At 26.7% G+C, this 20785-nt stretch overlaps 5 protein-coding genes across 7 annotated transcripts in view; 3 read left to right on the top strand and 2 right to left on the bottom strand.

Moving 5' to 3' along the window:
- vir (VIR_N domain-containing protein) overlaps positions 1 to 5253 on the top strand; it is a 6761-nt gene extending 1508 nt beyond the window's left edge. For both annotated transcript variants that reach the window (XM_086913782.1, XM_003698259.3), the window contains exons 5-6: positions 15 to 3660; positions 3881 to 5253. In XM_086913782.1, the coding sequence (XP_086769908.1) occupies positions 15 to 3660; positions 3881 to 4173 (3939 nt within the window). In that variant the 3' untranslated portion in view covers positions 4174 to 5253. The remainder of the gene's footprint in view (positions 1 to 14; positions 3661 to 3880) is intronic.
- On the bottom strand, positions 3657 to 7195 carry LOC147656688 (pentatricopeptide repeat-containing protein 1, mitochondrial). Of its 2 annotated transcripts, XM_086913784.1 has the most exons (4): positions 7066 to 7195; positions 5246 to 5866; positions 4877 to 5182; positions 3657 to 4780 (listed from the first exon to the last, which is right to left on the bottom strand). In XM_086913784.1, exons 2-4 carry the CDS (start codon positions 5783 to 5785, stop codon positions 4691 to 4693), a joined length of 936 nt encoding a protein of 311 aa, XP_086769910.1. In that variant the 5' UTR covers positions 5786 to 5866; positions 7066 to 7195; the 3' UTR covers positions 3657 to 4690. The 2 variants fall into 2 exon arrangements, with proteins under 2 accessions (XP_086769910.1, XP_086769909.1); XM_086913783.1 differs by lacking the exon at positions 7066 to 7195 and having other exon boundaries at positions 5246 to 7029.
- Positions 7188 to 16962, top strand: Mgtor (nuclear basket protein megator). The gene is made up of 16 exons (XM_003698258.4): positions 7188 to 7539; positions 7820 to 7982; positions 8152 to 8373; positions 8459 to 9018; positions 9094 to 9485; positions 9651 to 9916; positions 9993 to 10507; positions 10635 to 11159; positions 11245 to 11717; positions 11788 to 12234; positions 12313 to 14316; positions 14398 to 14808; positions 14877 to 15242; positions 15323 to 15509; positions 15624 to 15944; positions 16039 to 16962. The coding sequence occupies exons 1-16, from the start codon at positions 7368 to 7370 to the stop codon at positions 16152 to 16154; spliced, it is 7140 nt and encodes a 2379-aa protein (XP_003698306.3). The 5' UTR covers positions 7188 to 7367; the 3' UTR covers positions 16155 to 16962.
- LOC105736788 (uncharacterized) lies at positions 16245 to 18698 on the bottom strand. The gene has a single exon (XM_086913790.1). It carries the CDS (start codon positions 18433 to 18435, stop codon positions 17944 to 17946), a length of 492 nt encoding a protein of 163 aa, XP_086769916.1. The 5' UTR covers positions 18436 to 18698; the 3' UTR covers positions 16245 to 17943.
- LOC100863311 (vascular endothelial growth factor A-A) overlaps positions 18615 to 20785 on the top strand; it is a 4490-nt gene continuing 2319 nt past the window's right edge. Inside the window, exon 1 of the mRNA XM_003698263.4 lies at positions 18615 to 18716. The gene's annotated coding sequence lies outside the window, so the exon portion shown is untranslated. The remainder of the gene's footprint in view (positions 18717 to 20785) is intronic.

The following is a 20785-nucleotide window of genomic DNA, read 5'->3' as shown; positions in this document are numbered from 1 at the left end:
TATGGAATTTTCAGGAAACATGTGTTGCTGCAACACCTCCTCCTCCTATACAACCAATTCAAATAGTAGAATCATCCAGAAATTCAATCTCAGATACTGGAAAGACAGAAGTGGGTCATTGGGAAGAAGATGCTACAAATAATACTTTAAAATCTACGAAACGTCCTTCTTCACCTCCGTCTGAATCTTTAGTATCCTTAAGTCCTGAATCCATATCTGCTGAAGAAGAAGAAGGAGAACAAGATGGTGGTGATCATGAAACAGGAGAGCCTTTTGAACCTATATTATCTGATGAAGATATAATGGCAGATGATATACCATCTACTACAGAATATGAATGTGAAAATATACAATTAAATAATATTTATTCTTTAACACCACCTGATTTATTGGATTTAGAAGAATCAATGAATGTCACTGAAGAATACCATATTAACAAAGAAATGGTGGATAAGATTCATGAAATATTTCAATCTATATCAAAATCAGTTTTACATTTTAATAATGCTTCAGGTCAGGAAAAAGAGGCATTTGTTCATAATTGCGAATCATTATGTGCAATACTTACTCCATTTCATTTGACTAATACAGATTTTAATGATTTGACCAATATTATAAATGCTGGTTTAGATATGGATCTTGCTCGTGCTCAACCTCAACCAGCTTATAAAGTTCGTCATGTTAAAGTTGGTGTACGATTAGCGGAAACTTTGTGTAAACTTCCACAAGGTCCAGAAATACTATTAAAAGTAGATGCACCTTATAAATTATTAGCATTGTGCATGCGCGAAAATGTAGCACTTCCTGTGAAACTTTCCGCTCTTCGTACATTGGATGCTGCATTAATAAGTCCAATAATTGTTAAAGAGTTTCTTAAATCAAAAAATAATTTATATAAAAATGCTTTAATGATGTTAGATACAGCAAAATTAGCAAGATTAAAATATGCATTATGTTCATTATTACGAAAAGTACATACATATGAATTTCTTGATGAAATGAAAGAAATTGATGAAGTGGCTATCATTGAATTAACAAATACATATATATGTTCACCCACATTAATGGCTCAACCAAAACGTCAACTTCCAGCTGGAGCTCAAATGGAATTTGAACGAGAATATAATCGAAATCCTCGATGTCATTTAATAGCATATTTTGAGTATCACAAACTGCTGTATCATATTTTATTTGCTCTTACTTCTCCAAAATCGGATTTAAGTTTAATTAAAGCTGCTCGACGTTTTCTTTTACGTATTTCTGATACTAAAGAAGGTTTATTGTATTTATTAAAAGAACCAGAAATTACCAAATTAATTTTAAAAGCTTTAAAATGTGATTTACCTGGAGCAGGATCAATTTTAGGTTGGCGACTGCAAGTTGTACAATGTTTATTACATTTAAAATATCAACCTTCTGATTGGATAGCTTTAAAAAAACTTCATTCTTTTTTAATATATTCTGATGGTTTACAAGCTATAATAACAATACTTCCTACAGGAGAATTTATTGATATTTTAATTCCTTATCTTTCTGATCCAAATCTGTGTGAATTTTCTGCAGAAATTATTTCAGCAACAATTCGTTATTCTGATCGAATAGAGATATTTCAAAACCGTGCTACAATTATTTTAGAAAAATCACGAACTCAAGCAGTTTTAAAAGATGTTACATCATATTTAACTACAGCTGCACAGCCATCTCATTGGAATTATGGAGATGTTTCTCCATTAGTCACATGCATTAGAAAAAATGCAGATAAAGCAGCTTATCTCCCAGGACAATTAATTACAGCATGTAGAATTTTATATTATCTTGTTTTTCCTTCAAATAATGATGTAGATCCAATGGAACCTTATATTGAATTAAAATACAGAAATGCATTAACTCAACTTTTTGCTGCTGATGGCTTAACAGCTCTTATTGCAGTTATGGCAAATATTTCTGAATTTTATGAACAACCATTTTTACATCGTGCGGCTTTAACAGGTAGAAGAGGTTTAGCATTAGTTGCATTACTTCTTCCATGTGTAAGATTAACAAGAGCATTATTAGAACGTCTTGTGAAATGTATGGCTACAGATTTCAAAGATTTAACAGCTGTGATACCATTACTTGGTGTTTATTCATTAGTAGAAGCTATTCCTTCTATTCAAATTGTCCAAACTTTGTCTGAAGAAATAGTAGGAACACTTTTAGTATTCACACAGGCTGTGGATTCAGATGGATCAGGAAATGTAGCAAAATCATTGTGGACGCAAATGTTAGGTGAAGTTCTCAAAATGGTTTCTTTAAGTCCATGTAATTTTATACCAGGATTGAAACTTTTAACAAGACTTTTACCACCAGTTTTAACTTTAAAAGAAACAATGACTGAAGATGCTACTCGAATTTTAGGTGTTAGAAAATTATGGTCTGCTCATTTACAAGCACAAGCTAATAATTTAACTGAAACATTGCGGTTACTTTGCGCCAGTTGGAATAAAGATTTATTAATTCTTCTTTCAAAAGTATGTAAGCAATTAAGTGATTTAGCAGCACCTACAGCATTACTTGTAGGTAGATGTTTATTAGATGGTATAATAGCTGCTACACCATTAGAAAATAATGTTCTAATTCTTACTTTACTTAGTGAACTTGCAAGACATGCACCTATGAAGGCTACTTTGTTAACTTTAACTAGCCCTGCATCTAGAGCACAAGTTAAATCTGATCAAAAATATCCACCTGTTATTGAAATGATGTGCACAGCACTTAAAAATACAAATGATATTAGAATACAATATGAAATTCTTGATATCTTTGAAACATTATGTGATTATACATTAAGTCTTATGCAAGAAGACATTAGTGAGCCATTTGAAAAAAGACTTACACATTCAGTACCAAGTAAAGAACCACTTTTATCTATTTTAGCTGTATTAATTGATATATTAGCAACTAGCACGAAATTTGAAATTGAAATATTACAAAGTACACTTCGTATACTTTTATCTCTTATTAATCATAATTATGGTTTATATCATGTAAAAAGTTGCTTAGAAAATAATCCTGATGCATTACGATCGTTATTAGATCATATTTCGGTTTTAGAAGAACCAGAAATTCAACTTATTGTGGATTTAACTATAATGTTTTTAGAAAATTTAATTACATCTGAATCACAAGGAAGATCTTTATATTTACGTATACAACAATTATCAGCTCTAATTTTATGGGATAAGAATGATCATCCTTTGGAAAAAATAAAACGTGCACAAGAATTAGTTGAAATCTTAAAATCTGCAGAAGATAAAGAAGAAAAAGAACCAATTCCAGAAATGTTAGAGCCATTATTACCAACTCCTGAAGCTTTGTTAAATCAATTTTCTCAACGATGTTTGGGTACACCAGATCTTGCTTCTAAACGCCCAAAAAAATTTACATTTATGTGTCCAAACCAAGCACCAAATGAAAATACAATAGATTTATTAGCACTTGCAGCTGAATTACTTCCTACTGACTTTAATCTATTATCAGAAGCTCAAAATTTATGTTCTAAGATTCCACCTGATGATGCTTTTCAACCATTACAATCGAAAACTCAAACTGATGATCAAGAAACTAGAGATGTACAAAAACAAGCTATATCTCCTGTTTCTAAAGTAAAACAACCATTTGGTAAATTTATATTCATTATATATTTTTCATTTTAAATTTTAATAATTGAGTCATTCAAAGATCAAACTGATCGATTTGTAAAACGATTCCTTAATAACAATTTAGAATTTGTGCTTGACTTAATGATTTAAATTAACAGAATTGATCAATTGATTTTTTTAATATTCATTTTATCAGTTCAAAATTAATAATAATTTAATTAAAAAATATTTCTTCACAGTTACACCTATGCGAGGTCGGACGCAATTTACCAATTCTTTAAGAGGTGGTCCAGTAGTGGGTAGTGTAGGCAGAGGGGCAGATCCATTTAGATCAAGGCCACCAAACACTTCGCGACCACCATCCCTTCATGTAGATGATTTCGTAGCATTAGAAACATGCGGAGCACAACCAACTGGACCTACAGGATATAATAAGTTGAGTATTCGCGGAACATGTCCTTCACGTGCAATCAACACAGGAACAAGAAGTCGCCCTTGGACACAAGAGACTCGCCCTCCTTATCTTCGTTAACTTTATTAAGATTATCTTTATTGTCCATTAATCATTTGATGTTCTGATTATAAGAATTTTATATTGATAAGTTTAGTACAAAAATATTTCTCTTATAACATTTATTTTTTTTAAAAAATAAAACAAGAGTATAATAATTATAGTAATATGATAGTAATATATAGTAATATAATAGTATATTATAATATATGAATATCAATTTAAGTTTTATTACAATAATTATGTATATATATACATAAAAAGAAAGAAAAAAGAGAGAAACAGAAATATTAAGAAAAAAAGAATTTTATATAAAATAAAAATATTAATGTGTGTGTGTATGTGTGTGTGTGTGTGTGTGTGTGTGTGTGTGTGTGTGTGTGTGTGTGTGTGTGTGTGTGTGTGTGTGTGTGTGTGTGTGTGTGTGTGTGTGTGTGTGTGTGTGTGTGTGTGTGTATTGAAATTTTATACAATATAAATTAATATCAAATCAGATTGTGAACAAAAAGAAAATTTATTTTGATAATTTTATATCATTTTATATTTTCTCTTTCCAATTTTCATATCTTATTTTAAAATTGTTATAATCTTTCCTGGTTTTATTAATTTTTGCATAACTATATTTGCTCTAAAATATTAAATAAATATATCAATAAGAAATATATTATATAAATAATAATTATAAAAATAATTAATATAAAATAATTTATAATAATTAATTTACCTTATCTTCAATAATTTCTAATACTAATTCATCAAATTTTTCTAAAATATTTAATATGTTTTTTGTTGGTTTAATATTATTATGCAATGTATATTCCATTAAATATAATATATATATGAAATTCTTATAACGACATGCATTGTAAAATAATGTTTCTAAGACTTTGAAATTTGGTGCATAACCAATGGTATTCATTTGTTCTAAAAGTTCTATTCCATCTTTGCATCTAATACATCCAATAGCCAATACTCCAAATGTAACAATATTTGGTGTAAAATGATGACTTTGAATTTCATTCAGTACATCCTTTAAAATGTAAATATTATGATTAAATATTAATTATATTGATTAATTAAAATAATTACTTACTTTGGCAACATTGTATTGTTTTCTTAAACATCTCCTTTTAATAAGTATATTGAAAAAAGTTATATCAATTTTAAGATTATTTGATGTAATATATTTAAGAAAATATTCTTCTGCTTTTATTGTAGGTGGAAGTAAATCTAATATTAATGTTATTGTTTTTAAATCAGGTTTTACACCATCATTTTTCATACGTTTTAAAAATTTATCAATTCCACCAAACAAAAATAATCGATTTTCTTTTAATATATTATTCAAATTTTGAGATAATAATGTACTTTCATCATTTATGTTTATTTTTGAATTTTCATTGTTTGATATAAAATAATTATACTTCTTAAGCATAAGAATAAGTGAAGTAGTTAATACTGGTGGAGAATCTAATAAATCTGATCTTCCAGTTTCCATAAATTGAATCTGAGAATCCTTTGAATTTGGTATCAAAATGTCATTTACTTTTAAATCACCAAACTTTGTATCTCTAATTGCCTTTAAAAGAAGATTATAATGGAATATGTTTGGCTTCATTTTAATTATCTTCATTTTATGCCACAAGCATAATGCATATTTTAATCCATTTTCTGTGTCACTGATTATTGCATGAAATAAAGCAGAAATTATATCCTGTGAATGAATACCATTATCTTTTGCTTCATCTGCTATTTCAAAAGCAATTGAAATTTGTTTATGCCAACTATATGCCTTAATAAGACATGAATAATGTATATTATTTAAATTTATTTTTTTTTCATAAAAATAATTCCTTAAAAATATTAAATGTTTTAATGCTTCTTTTCTATCTTTTGCTTCAGAACAAGCATTAATTAAACTACTATAAATATGTGGAGAAAGATTTAAACCTCTTTCTTTTATTTGTTTAAATAATTTAAAACATTGTTTAATATCACCTTGTTTAGCAAAACCAGAAATTAAAAGTCTATATATGTATAAATTAGGTTTATCATCATTTTCTTTCATTAAATCTAACACACTTAAGGCCAATTGTAAATTTTTATTAATTAAATGAGATTTAATAAGTGTATAATAATCTTTATTAGTAAATTTTTCTCTCTTTGGAACTATAATATTTTCAGCAAATTTTTCTTCTTTCTCTTCCAGTTTATCCATTTTAATTTTCTCATATTTATTATATGAAAGATTTCCAAATATATTAGGATCTTTTGATAATGTTTTTATACAAAACTTTCTATTAGAAATTGATAAATATGATATTTTATCTTTTATATTACAAGTGTCTCTTTTAAATTGATCTTTATTATGACATAATATGATATATAAACATGTCTTATTATTTATATAATTAATATAATTATATCTTTGTAATGTGTATAAAAATCGTTTTGTTTGTTTAATATGATAATCATTTATATAACCTATAATAATCTTTAATTTTAAAAGACAGTTTGTTTTTATAAAAACCATAATTAATAATTTATTTTTCTTTTTAGTTAATTTTCTTAAGCTATTATCATTTACATATGATATTTTTTTTTCTTTATTATTTATTATATTAAATCTTTTAGTATCATTAATTTTAACGGTTATAACTTTCAAAACAAATATATTATCTATATACTCTTTTATTATAAAATGATATATAAAACAATAAAAAGATACATATTTTTATAATATATATTTTTTAATATAAAGAATATCTTTTAAAATTGAAAATTTTAATTAAAATATAAATTTATTATTATGAATGAAAAAAGAAGATATTTAAAATAAAGAAGATTATGGAATATGCATTTCAAGTTAAAATGTTCAATTATATATATAAAAAATTATATAAATTTATTTACATTTATAAATTCTAGAAAAAATGATATATATTTAAATTATTTAATTATATATTAATGAAATTTAATTACAAAATGGCACACTAGCGCTAAGTACAACTACAATATACAACTTATACGTAACAACAATGGTAATGGTAGAGTTAGTAGTGGTCGCGTCAGTTCGATAAAGTTCGTACTAATTTACAAAAAGAAACGTGATATATTGATCAAATGTGTCTTCAATCGAGTATAATTATTAACGAAGAATTAATTCATTATTAAAAGAAGATTTATTCGATTTATAAATAAAATCAAACGAAAAAATGGAAAAAACAGAAGAGAATGAACATAATGTGTTGCGAGAGGTTTTAAGTGAAGAAGAATTAGCGCAAATACCTGAAGGATTTATAAAAAAACTCAATGTTTATTTCAATGAAAAATTTGAACAGTATATTACAGCAAAAGCAGTTTTTGAAACTAATAGAAAAAATTTTGGTAAGTTTGAAATTATATATTTTTTGTCATAATAACGATCGTTTATTTACACAAAGGAATTAACCTCTCTATAGAAATATGCCGTATTCATTATTAAATAGCTTACATGAAATATTTTTTTATTAAATATATAAATAAAATTTTAATATAAAATAATTCGTAAGCAAATTTTATAAAAAAAATATCTATAAGATTTATATACGTATAGTACTAATATATATAGTATTAAAAAAATTAGGTTATTAATAAAACAAAAAATATTTCATTCAAATTTTATTAGATCAAACTTTAGATAAATTACAAAAAGATTTGGCAGAAGAAAAATCAAATTTTGAAGAATGTAAAGGAAAACTTGAATTAGCAGAAAAATATACTATTGAATTACAAACTAATTTAGATCAGTCTAAAGGTGAAATACAAAAACTGCAAGAAACTGTTAAAAGGTATTGTTGAAAAATATTTATATTATTATATATAAAATTCTTATATATATATAAAATGTTTTTATATATCTTATATATGTGTATATTATATGTGTATATATTGATAATATTGATCATATAATATCATTATTATTATATAACTATATAATAAATATTTAATTATTTATAGATTAGAAAAAGAAAATGCTGATTTACGTAGGCATAGAGATACAGTTGTGGATGAGAGAGATGCATTGCAATTACAAGTTGAAAGACGAGATACAGAAATTGAAAGAATGCATACTGAATTATCTTCTTTGGGAACTCAATTACAAAATGCTGTTGCTGCAAAATGTCAAGCTCTAGCAGAAACAGAGGAAATCCGAAGTCGTGATATGACTCTTGAATTTAAGTATGTATTTGTATAATAAATAAATTCTTTTATTAAACAATTCAATTTTTAATAAAGTTTTAATTTAATACTTGAAACTTTTTAGAGAAAAACGATTAGAACAAGAAAGAACTCTTTTGTCACAGCAAATGGCTGGTCTTGAGGAAGAATTAGCAAAAAGAATGTCAGAATTACAAGCAACAAGAGCAGAAGCTTCTGCACGAGCACTCTTAACAGATACACGTTTAGCACAACGCGATGAAGAATTACGTATTGCTAACGAAGCAACAGCACAGTTACGAGAATCGTATACATCTCTTCAACGACGCTGCGATGAACTTGCTCAGAAATTAGAAGAACAACGTACACATGAAATTTCTATGCATGCTTCTTATCGAGAAGAAATTGGTGCTCAAACTAGATTAGCAGATCTTTATAAAGGTATGGCTGATGAAGCAAATGCAAAAGCTGAAGAATTTAGTAATGCAGTTAAAGAACTTCAAGAGTTATTAGAACATGCTACTGAACAGTATGGAACATTAGAAACAACACATAATCAATTTCAATTACAACATAAACAAGATTTAGATGAAAAAGAACAAAAAATAGAAGAGCTTTCAAACGAATTAAATCATGCAAATGAATTATTGAAAAATATTAAACAAGGTAAGTAAATACTTATTTTATTGTAATTTTTATAAGATTATTATTTATTTAATAATCATATAATTTCTTTTATAGAAAGATTAGATCAAGCTGTTGAACAACTTGCACCTACAGCAGCCATAGCTAGTAGAGTTCTTAGAAAAGGCTTGAGTCTTACTCAAATTTATACACAATTAGTTGATGTAACAAATGAATTAACTTCAGAACGTGAAGAAAATGAACGTTTAAAATCACAAATGGATGTTATTTTACGTGAATTAGAAGAAAAAGCTCCTGTTCTGCAACAACAACGTGAAGATTATGAAAATGCAATGACTAATATTAATACATTAACATCAAGATTAGATGAACTTATAGCAGAAAATCATAGATTAGAAGAAACGGCTGATGAAGCAAATCGCATTGCTAAACATCATACTAAAGAAAATCAAAGGTTAAAAACTGAATTATCAGATTTAGCTAGACAGGTAAAAAATTAAAATTATATTTTTTATAATTTTATATATATATTATATATTATAAATAATTATAATATATAATATATTATATATTATATATAATATATAATATATAATATTATATATAATTTTATATATATTATATATATTATATATTTGATATTTTTGAGGTAGGTATGCTTTCTTTTGAAAGAAGTACAAGAAAATAGGAGTGGTACAACTATTCAGACAAATGAATTTTCAAATTCAATGGATATGGATAATCTTGCTTCATCTGAAATTATTAGTAAAAAACTTGTCACTTTTAAAGATATTGAAGAATTACAAGAAAATAATCAAAAATTATTGTCAATAGTTCGTACATTATCATCAAGACAAGAAGAAATTGAGAGAGCAACTGATGAAATAAATTCTGGGGAAATGAAAGAAAAATTAGATAGGTTTGTAATACACATATGAAAAATATATCATAATGTAGAATATTGTATTTATCTTAATTTTTTATAATTATAATAGATATCTAGAACAATTAGAAGACATGCAAGCTGCTCAAGACAGACAAGCAAAAATGTTAGAAGGTCTATTGCGACAACGAGATATGTATAAAAATATGTATCAACAATGTTTAAAACAAACACCAGAAAAGAAAGAATTTTCCATTCCTGAAGAAGAAAGAAAAGAAATTGATGTAATAAAAACTGTTAAAGATGAAGTATCTATAATGCAAGATGATGTTAATCGAGAAAAAGAATTGCAAAGACAATTAGAAGAAAATGAAACTAAATTAAAACAAGTTACAGATGAATATGACACATATAAAAAAGAAAGAGCAGCCCATGAACGAATGCTAGGAGATGAAGTAGAAAGACTTAGAAAAGAAGCAGAAGCTAATTCAGCTCGATGTTGTAGATTAAAAGCTCAATTAGATTCGGCTAATGATCGATTTAATCTTTTACAATCAAATGTTACTTCTTATAAATCTCAAATAAAAGTTCTTGAAGAAAAATGTTTTAATTACAATGTGACAATTGGTAATAATTATTATAATAATATAATAAAATGTTTATTATATATTATATTATACATTAAAATATTCTTAGTTTACAAATATTATGTTAAAAACATATATGATTTAATTATTTAAAAATTATTTTATAGGCAAACATGAGCAAAGCTTAATGATTTTGAAAGATGAAGCTTTAGCAGCTCAAACGCGATTATCCCGTGCTGAAGTACAATTAGAAAATTTACGTCAGGAAAGACAACTTTTACGTGATTCTGAAGGTCGTCTTTTGAAAGAACGTGAAGTATATCAGAGAGAACGTCAAACGCAAGCTTTATTACGAGCAGATGTTGAATCTATTAAAGCAAGTTTAGAGCGTGTTCAGGCTGAAAGTCAATTACGTGCTGAACAACGTTTAGATGATGCTACAAGAGAATGTGCTGCTTTAAGACGTCGATTACAGGAAGAACAAGATCGATTTAGAGAATTATCTGCACATTTAGAAAGGCAGCTTACTACAGCTCAAGAACGATTAACAGAGGAACGTAATATTACTGAACAAATTCGTGCAGAACTAGAACAAACTCGTCAATCTGATTTTCAAAATACGCAACGTATAGAAGAACTTAATACTAAATTAAGACAAGCTGTTACTCACTCAATATCAAAACCTTTCTCTGGTATATATGAAACATAAAACTAAATTTTTATTTGTTTAGTTGAAAATGATTATAAATAAAATTCTGTACCTATTTAAACTTGCAGGTGATGAACATCTTGTAAAGAGATTAAAAGAACTTGAAATGCAATTTGCAACAACACAAGCAGAAGCAAAATCTTTATCAGAACAATTAAAAGCTTCACGGCAACAAAGCCAACAATATTGTGACATAGCAGAAAGTGCAGAAGCTCAATTAAGAGAATTAACAACGCAACATAACAAATATAAAGAAGAATTGGAAACTGCTTTAAAAGAAGCTCGTGTAAAAATAATATCTCTTCAAAAAAAAGTTCAAGAACTAGTAGAAGAATTAGCAAAAGTTTCTAATGGACGACAAGAAACTGATTCAGAATTAAGAGAAAAATTAGCTGATGCAGAAAGAAAGCTTGAAGAATTAGATGAAGTTAAAGGAGAATTAGAAATTGTAAAAAGTGATTTACATAATGCTTCAGTAACAGTTAAAGAAGCTGAAGAAAAGTATGCTAGAGAAATGGTATTGCATTCAACAGATATACAGGTAAATATTTTATTAATAGATATATATAAATAAATAAAAAATAAGAAATTAATTTTTATTTGTATTATAGATGCTAGCAAAATTGAAAGAAGATGCACAATCAGTAGAACAAAAGATAGCAAATTTAACTCAAGAAAGAAATGCAGCTGTAGAAGCTTTAGAACTTGAAAGATTAGCTTATCAAGAAAGAGAAAAAAAGTTACTTGAAGAAATTCAAGAAATGCAACAAAGAATAGCAGATTTAGATGCGCAAAATGCTATTTTGCACAATCAAATTCAAGAATTAAGCGATAAGACTGCCATCATGCATAGTCAACAATCAAAAATAAGTGAACAGGAAAGTCTTGACACTAGTTTAGAAACCATGAACCGAAGTTTCAGTGGACTTGAAGATGATTCTAAATCTGCTGAACAATTATTAAGAGTAATGAAGTATTTAAGACGTGAAAAAGATTTAGCTGTAGCAAAATTTGATGTTTTAAGAGCAGAAAATCTTAGGTTGAAATCACAAGTAGAAGTTAGTTGAATTATGTTATTGAAATTTTTATTTATCTTACGTTTTCATTTTTTATTTATATTTTCTTTTTTTATTTAGGTTATAGATAAAAGATTGAAAGAAACAGAAGCTGCCCTTAATTCAGAAAGAGAAAAATCTGAAATTGATGTAGTCATGACATCTAAACATGCTGAGTTATTACGAAAAGTTGAGACATTAAATGCTATTACAGATTCTAATAGAATTTTAAGAGAAGAAAGAGATAATTTAAGTGTAAAAGTTTCAGAACTTACTGCAAAAGTTGCAGCACTTTCTGAGGAAGTAGTACCACTTCGAGATACATCAAGAGATTTACAAGCAAAAACTGAAGCTTTATTACAAGAAAATTCAAGTCTTAAAGGAGAAGCGACTAGATGGAGACAAAGAGCTAACGCATTAGTGGAAAGAGCTAATAAAACAAGTCCAGAAGATTGGCGTAGATTACAAACTGAACGAGAAAATCTAAGTAAATTGCTTACATCTGAGCGCGAAACACATGCAAAACGTGCAGAAGAATTAAATCAGTTAAAACTAGAGAAAACTAAATTAGAAGAACAATTAGTATTGCTTCAAAAACAAGTACAAGTTCAAGGAGAAGAAGTTCAAAAAGTATCTGAAGAAGCCCGTAAATTGAGTCAAGATTTAAATGAAGCTCTTGCTGATTCTTCTTCTAAAGCTAAAGATTTAGTAACACTAAGGAAAGAGCTTGGTGATAAAGAAACAATTTTAAATGATATAAAAAATAAAGAAATTCAAATAAGAAAAATAGCGAAAAAATATAAGACTCAGTTTGAAGAACTTGCGAAAACAGTAGAAGAAGAAAAAAATAGATCTGAAGAATCTCGAATGTCTACTGGTACTTCTGCAAATGAAGATAATGTTCATCATGTATCTCAAGAACGTGAAGATCAATTGCGAGAAGAAGGCAGACAAGAATTACGTCAAGCAAATTTAGAATTAACATCAAAAATTGATGAATTGTCTCGTCAAATGATAACTGTACAAAATGAAGCAGAATCGTTAAAAAAAGAAATCGATACTATGAATAAAACAAGTGTTGAAAAAGAAGAACGTGCAAAACAAGTATTAAAAGGTGCAAGAACTAAAATCATGCAATTAACAGAATCTAAAAAAATTTGTGAAAAGGAATTACTTGACCTAAAAGCAAAATTTGAAGCTGGTGCTACTGAGTCAGACACCGCTGAACATGATGCTAGACTTGCAGCACTTAAATCTCAAATGGAAAGTAGAATTTCTCGTCTGGAACATGAAAAATCAGAAATTCAGGCAGAAAAAGAAACTCTTGTACAGAGAGTTACTCAATTACAGCGACAATTAGCTGGTGTTAGTGGAATTAGTGCTACTACAGAACCACCAACAGCTAATATAAAACCTATGTCTGCACGTGCTGAAACTCCATTAGCGAGTATTCGTCCTATGAGTGTGGTAGTGCAGTCTAGAACAGCTGCCGTTTTACCTACAACTGCTACTGCACCAGTAATGGTTGCACCTCATCAGCAACAACAATCACAACAACAAGTAGTACATACTACTGAAACAAGCTCACCAACTAGTAGTCTTCCAGATTTTCAACCAGCCAGTACTAGTAGCAGTTCATCACAGACAACGCCAAGTACTTTACGACAACTCGTTGTACAGCCGCAATTAAGTGAATCTGCAGAATCAACACAAAGAGAAGATCCAGAAAGTGCAGAAACGCTTAGTGTACAACAACAACAATGTCAGCAACAACAACAACAGCAACAACAACAAACTGTTGCACTAGTTAGTCCAAGAGTAGAACAACAACAACAGCAACAACAAGCTGTAGTTAGTGATCAACAGCAGACTGTGGCTAGTAGTTCTACACAATCAGTAAGCACATCACAAGCTTCAACAGGTCATAAACGTCCTAGAACTCTTGATTCAACAGCATCAGGATCTGGAATCGTTGAAGGTGTAGATCATAGTAGACAGGAACAAGTACTTAGTCCCAAGACTAAACGAAGTAGACAAGAAATGTCATCTACTGCTAGCGCAAGTGCTTCAGAGGTCGAGTACCAGGTGAATTTAGATAATGAAAATAAAAAATATATCAAATAATAATTATATATTTAAAATACGATATATTTTTTTAATTTTTAGGTACCAACATCGAGCCAAAGAGATCAAGATGAAGAAATAGAAGAGGGATGTGTTGTTGTTGTAGATTGTGATGAAGGTGAAGGAGGAGGCAATCATCAAACACAGGAAGAAGAAGAATTTGATAATGATCCTTATGAAGAAATGGAAGAAGAAGAAGAAATGCCTTATGAAGTAGAAGTAGAAGTAGAAAGGGATAATAATGAAGTTGAAATTATAATGGGTGAAGATTCTACAAGTGTAGAAGTTCCTAGACAAACTCAAGTAACAGTACCTACAAACCAACAACAACAGCAATCAGAAGCAATCAGTAGTGCTGGACCAACAGGTGAACCACCTACATCCTTTACAACTCGATCTTCACGTGGAATTGCACCAATGCCTAGGCAACAACAACAACAACATCTTCTTTTAGTAATTATTTTTATTTTTATAAAAAAAATAAAAAAGATATGAAGAGATTTTAATAAAATGATTTTTAGCCACAACAAGGATATGAGGATGGTGGTGATGATAGCATAGTACCAAGTACTCCAACTTTATTTGTACCACGTCGAGGAGATGGATTTGGAGAAGCTGTAAGTTCACCTCAAGTTCCTCAAGGACGCTTTACTTTTGGAGATTCATCTGCACCAACAACAGCATCATCAACTCCTTCGTTATCAACTCCTTCTGGATCAACAACTCGAACAATATTTGGATCATCTAGTTCTGGTGTAGCACAAGTAATTCAAGAAAGCATGGATGATACACGAATAGATCTTGTTCAATTAGAAGATGGTGGTACTGGTCGTAGTGTCCCTACTACTCCTTTACAAGTTTCACCAGCAGCTGATTTACCACCTTCGGTACAAAATTATTAAATATTTTTATATAATATTATAATATTATAATACTTCCATCATTTAATTGAATGATTTATTTCTAGACAAGCAGTGGACCATCAGAAGAACAAGAAGCCCCAGTTTCAGTAACAGCAATATCAGTAACAGGTACCATTGGTGATACCAGTGAAGAATCTACTATACCAAGTATTCGTGTTCTTGGTGTTGATGATCAACAACATAATCAAACTGAAATAATTACAGAATCTATCAGTACTACTCCGACCGAAGGTAATTATAAATTATATTAATATATTATATTGTAATATTATATATATTATGTATAATAAAAATAATCATACAAAAAAATATATATTATACACACACACACACATAATTATATAGGTATGAGTTCAGAAGGCGAAAAGCGCACAGAAGAAGCTGGTCCTTTAATCTCTGGAGATGATGATGCAGTAGATACTGGTGAAGGAACTGAAGAGCCAGGAAGTGATATAGTGGAAGATGAAGTAGAAGAAAGTCGTGAAGCGGAAGCGTCTCCATCAAGTAATACTCGTCAAAGAGCAATGGCAGCAGCAGCTAATGCTGCAATTGCAGCAAATGGTACTAGAGGTGCTACAGCAAGACGATCAGCAAGATCATCGTTTAGAACAACACGTGGTACTCGACCTACACCTATTGTATGGGAAAGTCAACCTGGTGGTAGAGGTATGAGAGAATATAATCATAATAATAAATTATGAAATAATATATATTGTCTTTATATTATAAATCTTGTAAAAATATACAATTTTTTTTAAAGGACAAAGCGTAATACGTGGAGGACATGCAGCAAGAGGAACAAATAGCGAAACGGGAAGAGGACGTGGAACAAGAGGACGACGAATGCGATCTAAATATTCATATGCGCGATTTTAAGTTAAATAGTTTTGAAATCATGAGAAAAATTGCACATTATTGTCTTTGTACACGAATGGTGTAAGAAATGTTGACTATTAATATATCAACTTTCAAAACAAAAAATATTTTTATTTAGTGATAAACGATAATTTCGTTGTACAGATACATTTGTCGATACGACATTTATTATATCTAAACTTAGAAAAAACTATAATATAAGTCTTATAATGGCAGTGTATATCTATCTTTTTACATGAAAAATTAATGAAATTAAAAACATAATTTCATTTCTTTCAATTTTTTAAATCATAAAAGTGACATTCCTCTAACAGAAATTTTTTTCAAAGAAATTAAATTGAAATTAGTATTTAAGTTGTCTTATTTTATTTTTTGAACTGACTTTGTATAATTATTATTCGATGTCATATATAGAGAGTATTGAAAATATGTTTATGTGAAATACTTTGGTATAAGATATATATTTTAACTAGGTTTCATTATCTATTTAATGTTCGCTATGAAAATTTTATTAAAAATATTTGACAAAATGTATAAGTATTTTATTTTATGTAAATGCATACTTTTTAATTTTATAGATTTAAGTTAGAATTTTATTTTTTTCAATAATTATACAAGTATGCATTTGGGAACATATATATATATATATATATATATATATGTTTCAATTTTCAATTCTATTAATAAATAGTATAAAATCCTTAAGTTTTATAATATCTAATTAAATACAATTTGATATTTATTATGATATTTAATAGAATAAATAAAAAAATATATACATTCCAAATATATCTAAAAAAATAACATATGTTTATACATCAGTCTTTTTAGCCTATTTTAGTATTTTAATAGTATCATCAATTAATACTTTTTTAATACTCAAATAATATTATTTAAAAAAATTATTTGAAAAAAAATTTACAAATGAATGAGAATTAAAAAAAAAAGAAAATACATATAAATACTGGAGCTATTATAATTAATTAATAAATATTAGTTTTACACATTTTTCAATGCAACTGAAATGAAATTTATCAATATCATAATTTTATGTTATTACTATATAAATAAGATAATATCACAATGATGAATATTAAAACTGTTCTTTTATATAAATCAGCGTAATTTCTAAATTAATAATATGCTTTGGTCCCCTTTTGCTTAATATTCTTAGAAATATTTATCAATTAAACAAAATAAGAAACATACTTAACTAATTATATAAATAATTTATTTTTTATAATTGATACCATCTAAAACTTTTTAAATTTTTAATAAAATTAATCTTATATTTTTTTTAAAAAATAATGATAATTTTTATAGTTTTATATGATATCAACAATAAAAAATTTAAATTGTAGAAAATTTTATCTATTTGCTTTTTAATCATCGTAAAACGCAAATTTTTCTTGATTTTACTATAAATATAAACAGACTGTTAAAATGTTCTATTTTTTGAGAATTCATATAAATGTTGCATAATAACTATGATTTCTTTCTAAAACAAATATCTGCTAATTCTATAATAATTGCATATTCAAGAAATAATTATTTTATTATTGAGTTTTATGCCAATTTTCTTTATGTTTAGCATTGAATATATTAAACTAAACCAGTATATTTAAAAAATCAAGCAAAACCAAAAGAAATAACAATATTTTTAATTATTTTAATCCATTAGCAGTCTTATGTTTCTTATAAATCAATACTGTCAATTACATTTATAATTTGTTATGCAAAAAACACTCAATTGTTAATATTTTGCTTTAGCTGCTTTGATCAGTTAATATCAAATTAGAGTTACATTAGGCTGTAAATGCTCAAGTTGATATCGATCATTGATCGTGGTAATTTCACAGGAGCATTTATCATGTTGTTCCACTCTGATCCATTGTCTTCTGTTATTATTAGTTTCCAAGCTCCAAACTTCGATTTCAATCTCTTCGTAATAGATCGCCGATTCTATAGGTGAACAGCTCATTAATGGACTCGCACAACATCCAGAATATCCATCACATCTCTTTAGAATTATGTAAACAGGTTGAATAGGACTTTCTCCAGGATTCTGATGAACATTTTGCATCAAATCTTTCAAACTATATGCTCGAAATTGTGGTTTTTTACAAACAAATGTCTTGGATGCTTTCACTGCATCTGATAAAGTAATTCTTCCAACTATTCTATGATGATTATCACTATTTGTTACCGCTGATTGGATCATGCTATCCAGGATCAACGAAATGAATATCATTAACTTTAGTAAAGAAAATTTATTTTTCATGCCTTGTTTCTATTAATTTATTCTGCAATTTTTATTTAATTTATATCACTATAGTTATCTTTATGCACAATTCGTTTAAACTGAATTTAACTCACTAGGAACACGTTCATAAATTTAAATTCTATGGCGCGATACTTAATAAACATATTTGAAATGTGTTCTTTTTAGTCAAATTACATGAATCATTGATACGTAGTCGTATCAAGAGACGTTCAACTGAGACTTTCCTGTTGCCAGAAGTGTATTTATACATGGAAGAAGTTGCACACAGTCTACGCAAGGTATATGCACATCGATAGAGATTCATGCACACGTAAATCCAATATCCTAATTCTGATTTTGTGGTAACATTTATTCATACAATTCCTTAATCACTTGAAATATCCTGATGCATAGGAATCATCATGATTTCTACCTTATGCGATTTCATTCTTAATTTTACTTGAAAACTTGATCTTGAAGTTATATTACATGATATAATTTAATATATAATAAATAGAATTTCATTCTATAAATATTGTTCCATTTTATATATTCTTCAAATTTATACAGTGAATTCTTGTCACAGTCTTCAACATGTTTTCCAATACAATTGACTAACTTTTTGATAAGAAGATGTAAGTGCTTATATCAAAGTCGAACTTCGACTTTTCTTCTGCTGATATTCGTTATTCGAATAATCTATCACTCATATATACGAAACTTTCAATATATATTTAATATATTTTTATCGATATTAAGTAAACGCATTATATGTAATTCAATGAATCAATGATATAAATAAGATCGTATTAAATATGGAAATAAGATTTCATTGTTATTCATTGAAGTTTATATAATTTTATTATAAATATTTATATTTTTTATCATATTAAACTTAACATTATTAAAAAATCTGGATATTTTTACCTGGATGTGCTTCTTTTTTTCTGGAAAGTACAGTTGACTCATTGATATGATTAATTGAAAGTTTAAATTCAATAAATATTTTAGGAACTTGATATTGTATTAAATAATTTGTTGCTTCATATAAAAATTTATATTTAATATAAATTTAAAATCAATTGTAAGCTGCGATTCTGAAATTTTAAAAAATATTAACTTGATGATTAAAAAATTTTTCACAAAAAATACTTAGTGCAAAAAAAATAATTGAAATGAAATCAATTTTTTACAATGATTCCTTTAAAATTATATTTTGAATTGTTGAATTATTTATAATGCGCAGTTAATTGAATAAATATTTGTTTTTTTTTAATTTCTTCGTATTTGTAATATACATAAATATATATATTATATTACATATTATATAATATATATAAATATTTTAATTTTTTGAACATATTTTTTTTCTTTAAATCTTCAATATATTTATATATTTATATTGATTTTCATTTTTTACTTAAAGAAAATAAAAATATATTTTATATTCAGTTTCTAATAAAATAAAACAGATTATTACTTTTAATATTAAATATATATTTATTTATTTTTAAGCTATTGATTGTTTTTATTTTATATTTATTGTATCAGTATTTAAATTTATTTTAAATACTTTATAATTATTAAATAATTATTTATTTAAATATATTTCATTTATAAAAATATAATTATGCTAATTAAAATTAAAAAATAATGGATGAGATAAGTTTTCTCATGTTTTTCCAAATAAGATAAATTTTCTCTGTTTTTCGTGTTATATGATTTCTATTTAAGAAATCATTACTTCTTATAAAATTAGGCGATAATTTTCTTATTCATTTAATAAGAAACATTATTAATATAAACGTTATTAAAAAACATATATCAATATAATCGAATTCAATTCGATTGTATCCTTGATTTTTACATATGACGAATTTTTGAAATTTTTTTAGAAAAATTTTAACTTTCTAATTACTAACAAGTTCATATCTGAAGAATGTTCAAGACAGAACAAAAGTGATTTTAATAATAGGAAATGAAATAAAAAAGAAATAAAAAAAATTTGCATCATTATAATTTGAAAAATTTTTATAAAGTATTTGAAATTCTTAATTTTTAAATATTAATATTATATTATACAACATAACAATATAACTATAGAATAGTCACATTATCGAAAATTTATATATTAATCGAAAATAATCAATTAAAAAAAAATTTCTATTTCAAATTTGCTATATATTTAATTTTGTTTTCTATTTTACATTTATTTTGTCTACGTTTTTTATTTATTTTTTTAAATATATTTCTTCAACTATTCTATTCATCAACTTTTTGATTTAAAAAGAATAATTTTTTTGAAATATAGGAATGTATTTATTGTAATTTATATGTATGAAACATATGATTAATAATAGAAATGTAT

This window comes from Apis florea, unplaced genomic scaffold (genome assembly GCF_048593485.1).
Source record: "Apis florea isolate Af1SG1 unplaced genomic scaffold, ASM4859348v1 contig_3515_pilon, whole genome shotgun sequence".
Classification (NCBI taxonomy): Eukaryota; Metazoa; Arthropoda; class Insecta; order Hymenoptera; family Apidae; genus Apis; species Apis florea.
Note: the sequence above shows the minus strand (reverse complement) of the source record. Positions and strands in the feature narration are given on the sequence as shown.

Coding starts and splice junctions, on each gene's coding strand:
- LOC105736788 (XM_086913790.1), bottom strand. CDS start 18,435: ATGAAAAATAAATTTTCTTTACTAAAGTTAATGATATTCATTTCGTTG.
- Mgtor (XM_003698258.4), top strand. CDS start 7,368: ATGGAAAAAACAGAAGAGAATGAACATAATGTGTTGCGAGAGGTTTTA. Junction 12,235..12,312: donor GGTTGAAATCACAAGTAGAA/GTTAGTTGAATT, acceptor TTTTTTATTTAG/GTTATAGATAAAAGATTGAA. Junction 14,809..14,876: donor AACAACAACATCTTCTTTTA/GTAATTATTTTT, acceptor AATGATTTTTAG/CCACAACAAGGATATGAGGA.
- LOC147656688 (XM_086913783.1), bottom strand. CDS start 6,685: ATGGTTTTTATAAAAACAAACTGTCTTTTAAAATTAAAGATTATTATA. Junction 5,183..5,245: donor AACAATACAATGTTGCCAAA/GTAAGTAATTAT, acceptor TACATTTTAAAG/GATGTACTGAATGAAATTCA. Junction 4,781..4,876: donor TAGAAATTATTGAAGATAAG/GTAAATTAATTA, acceptor TTAATATTTTAG/AGCAAATATAGTTATGCAAA.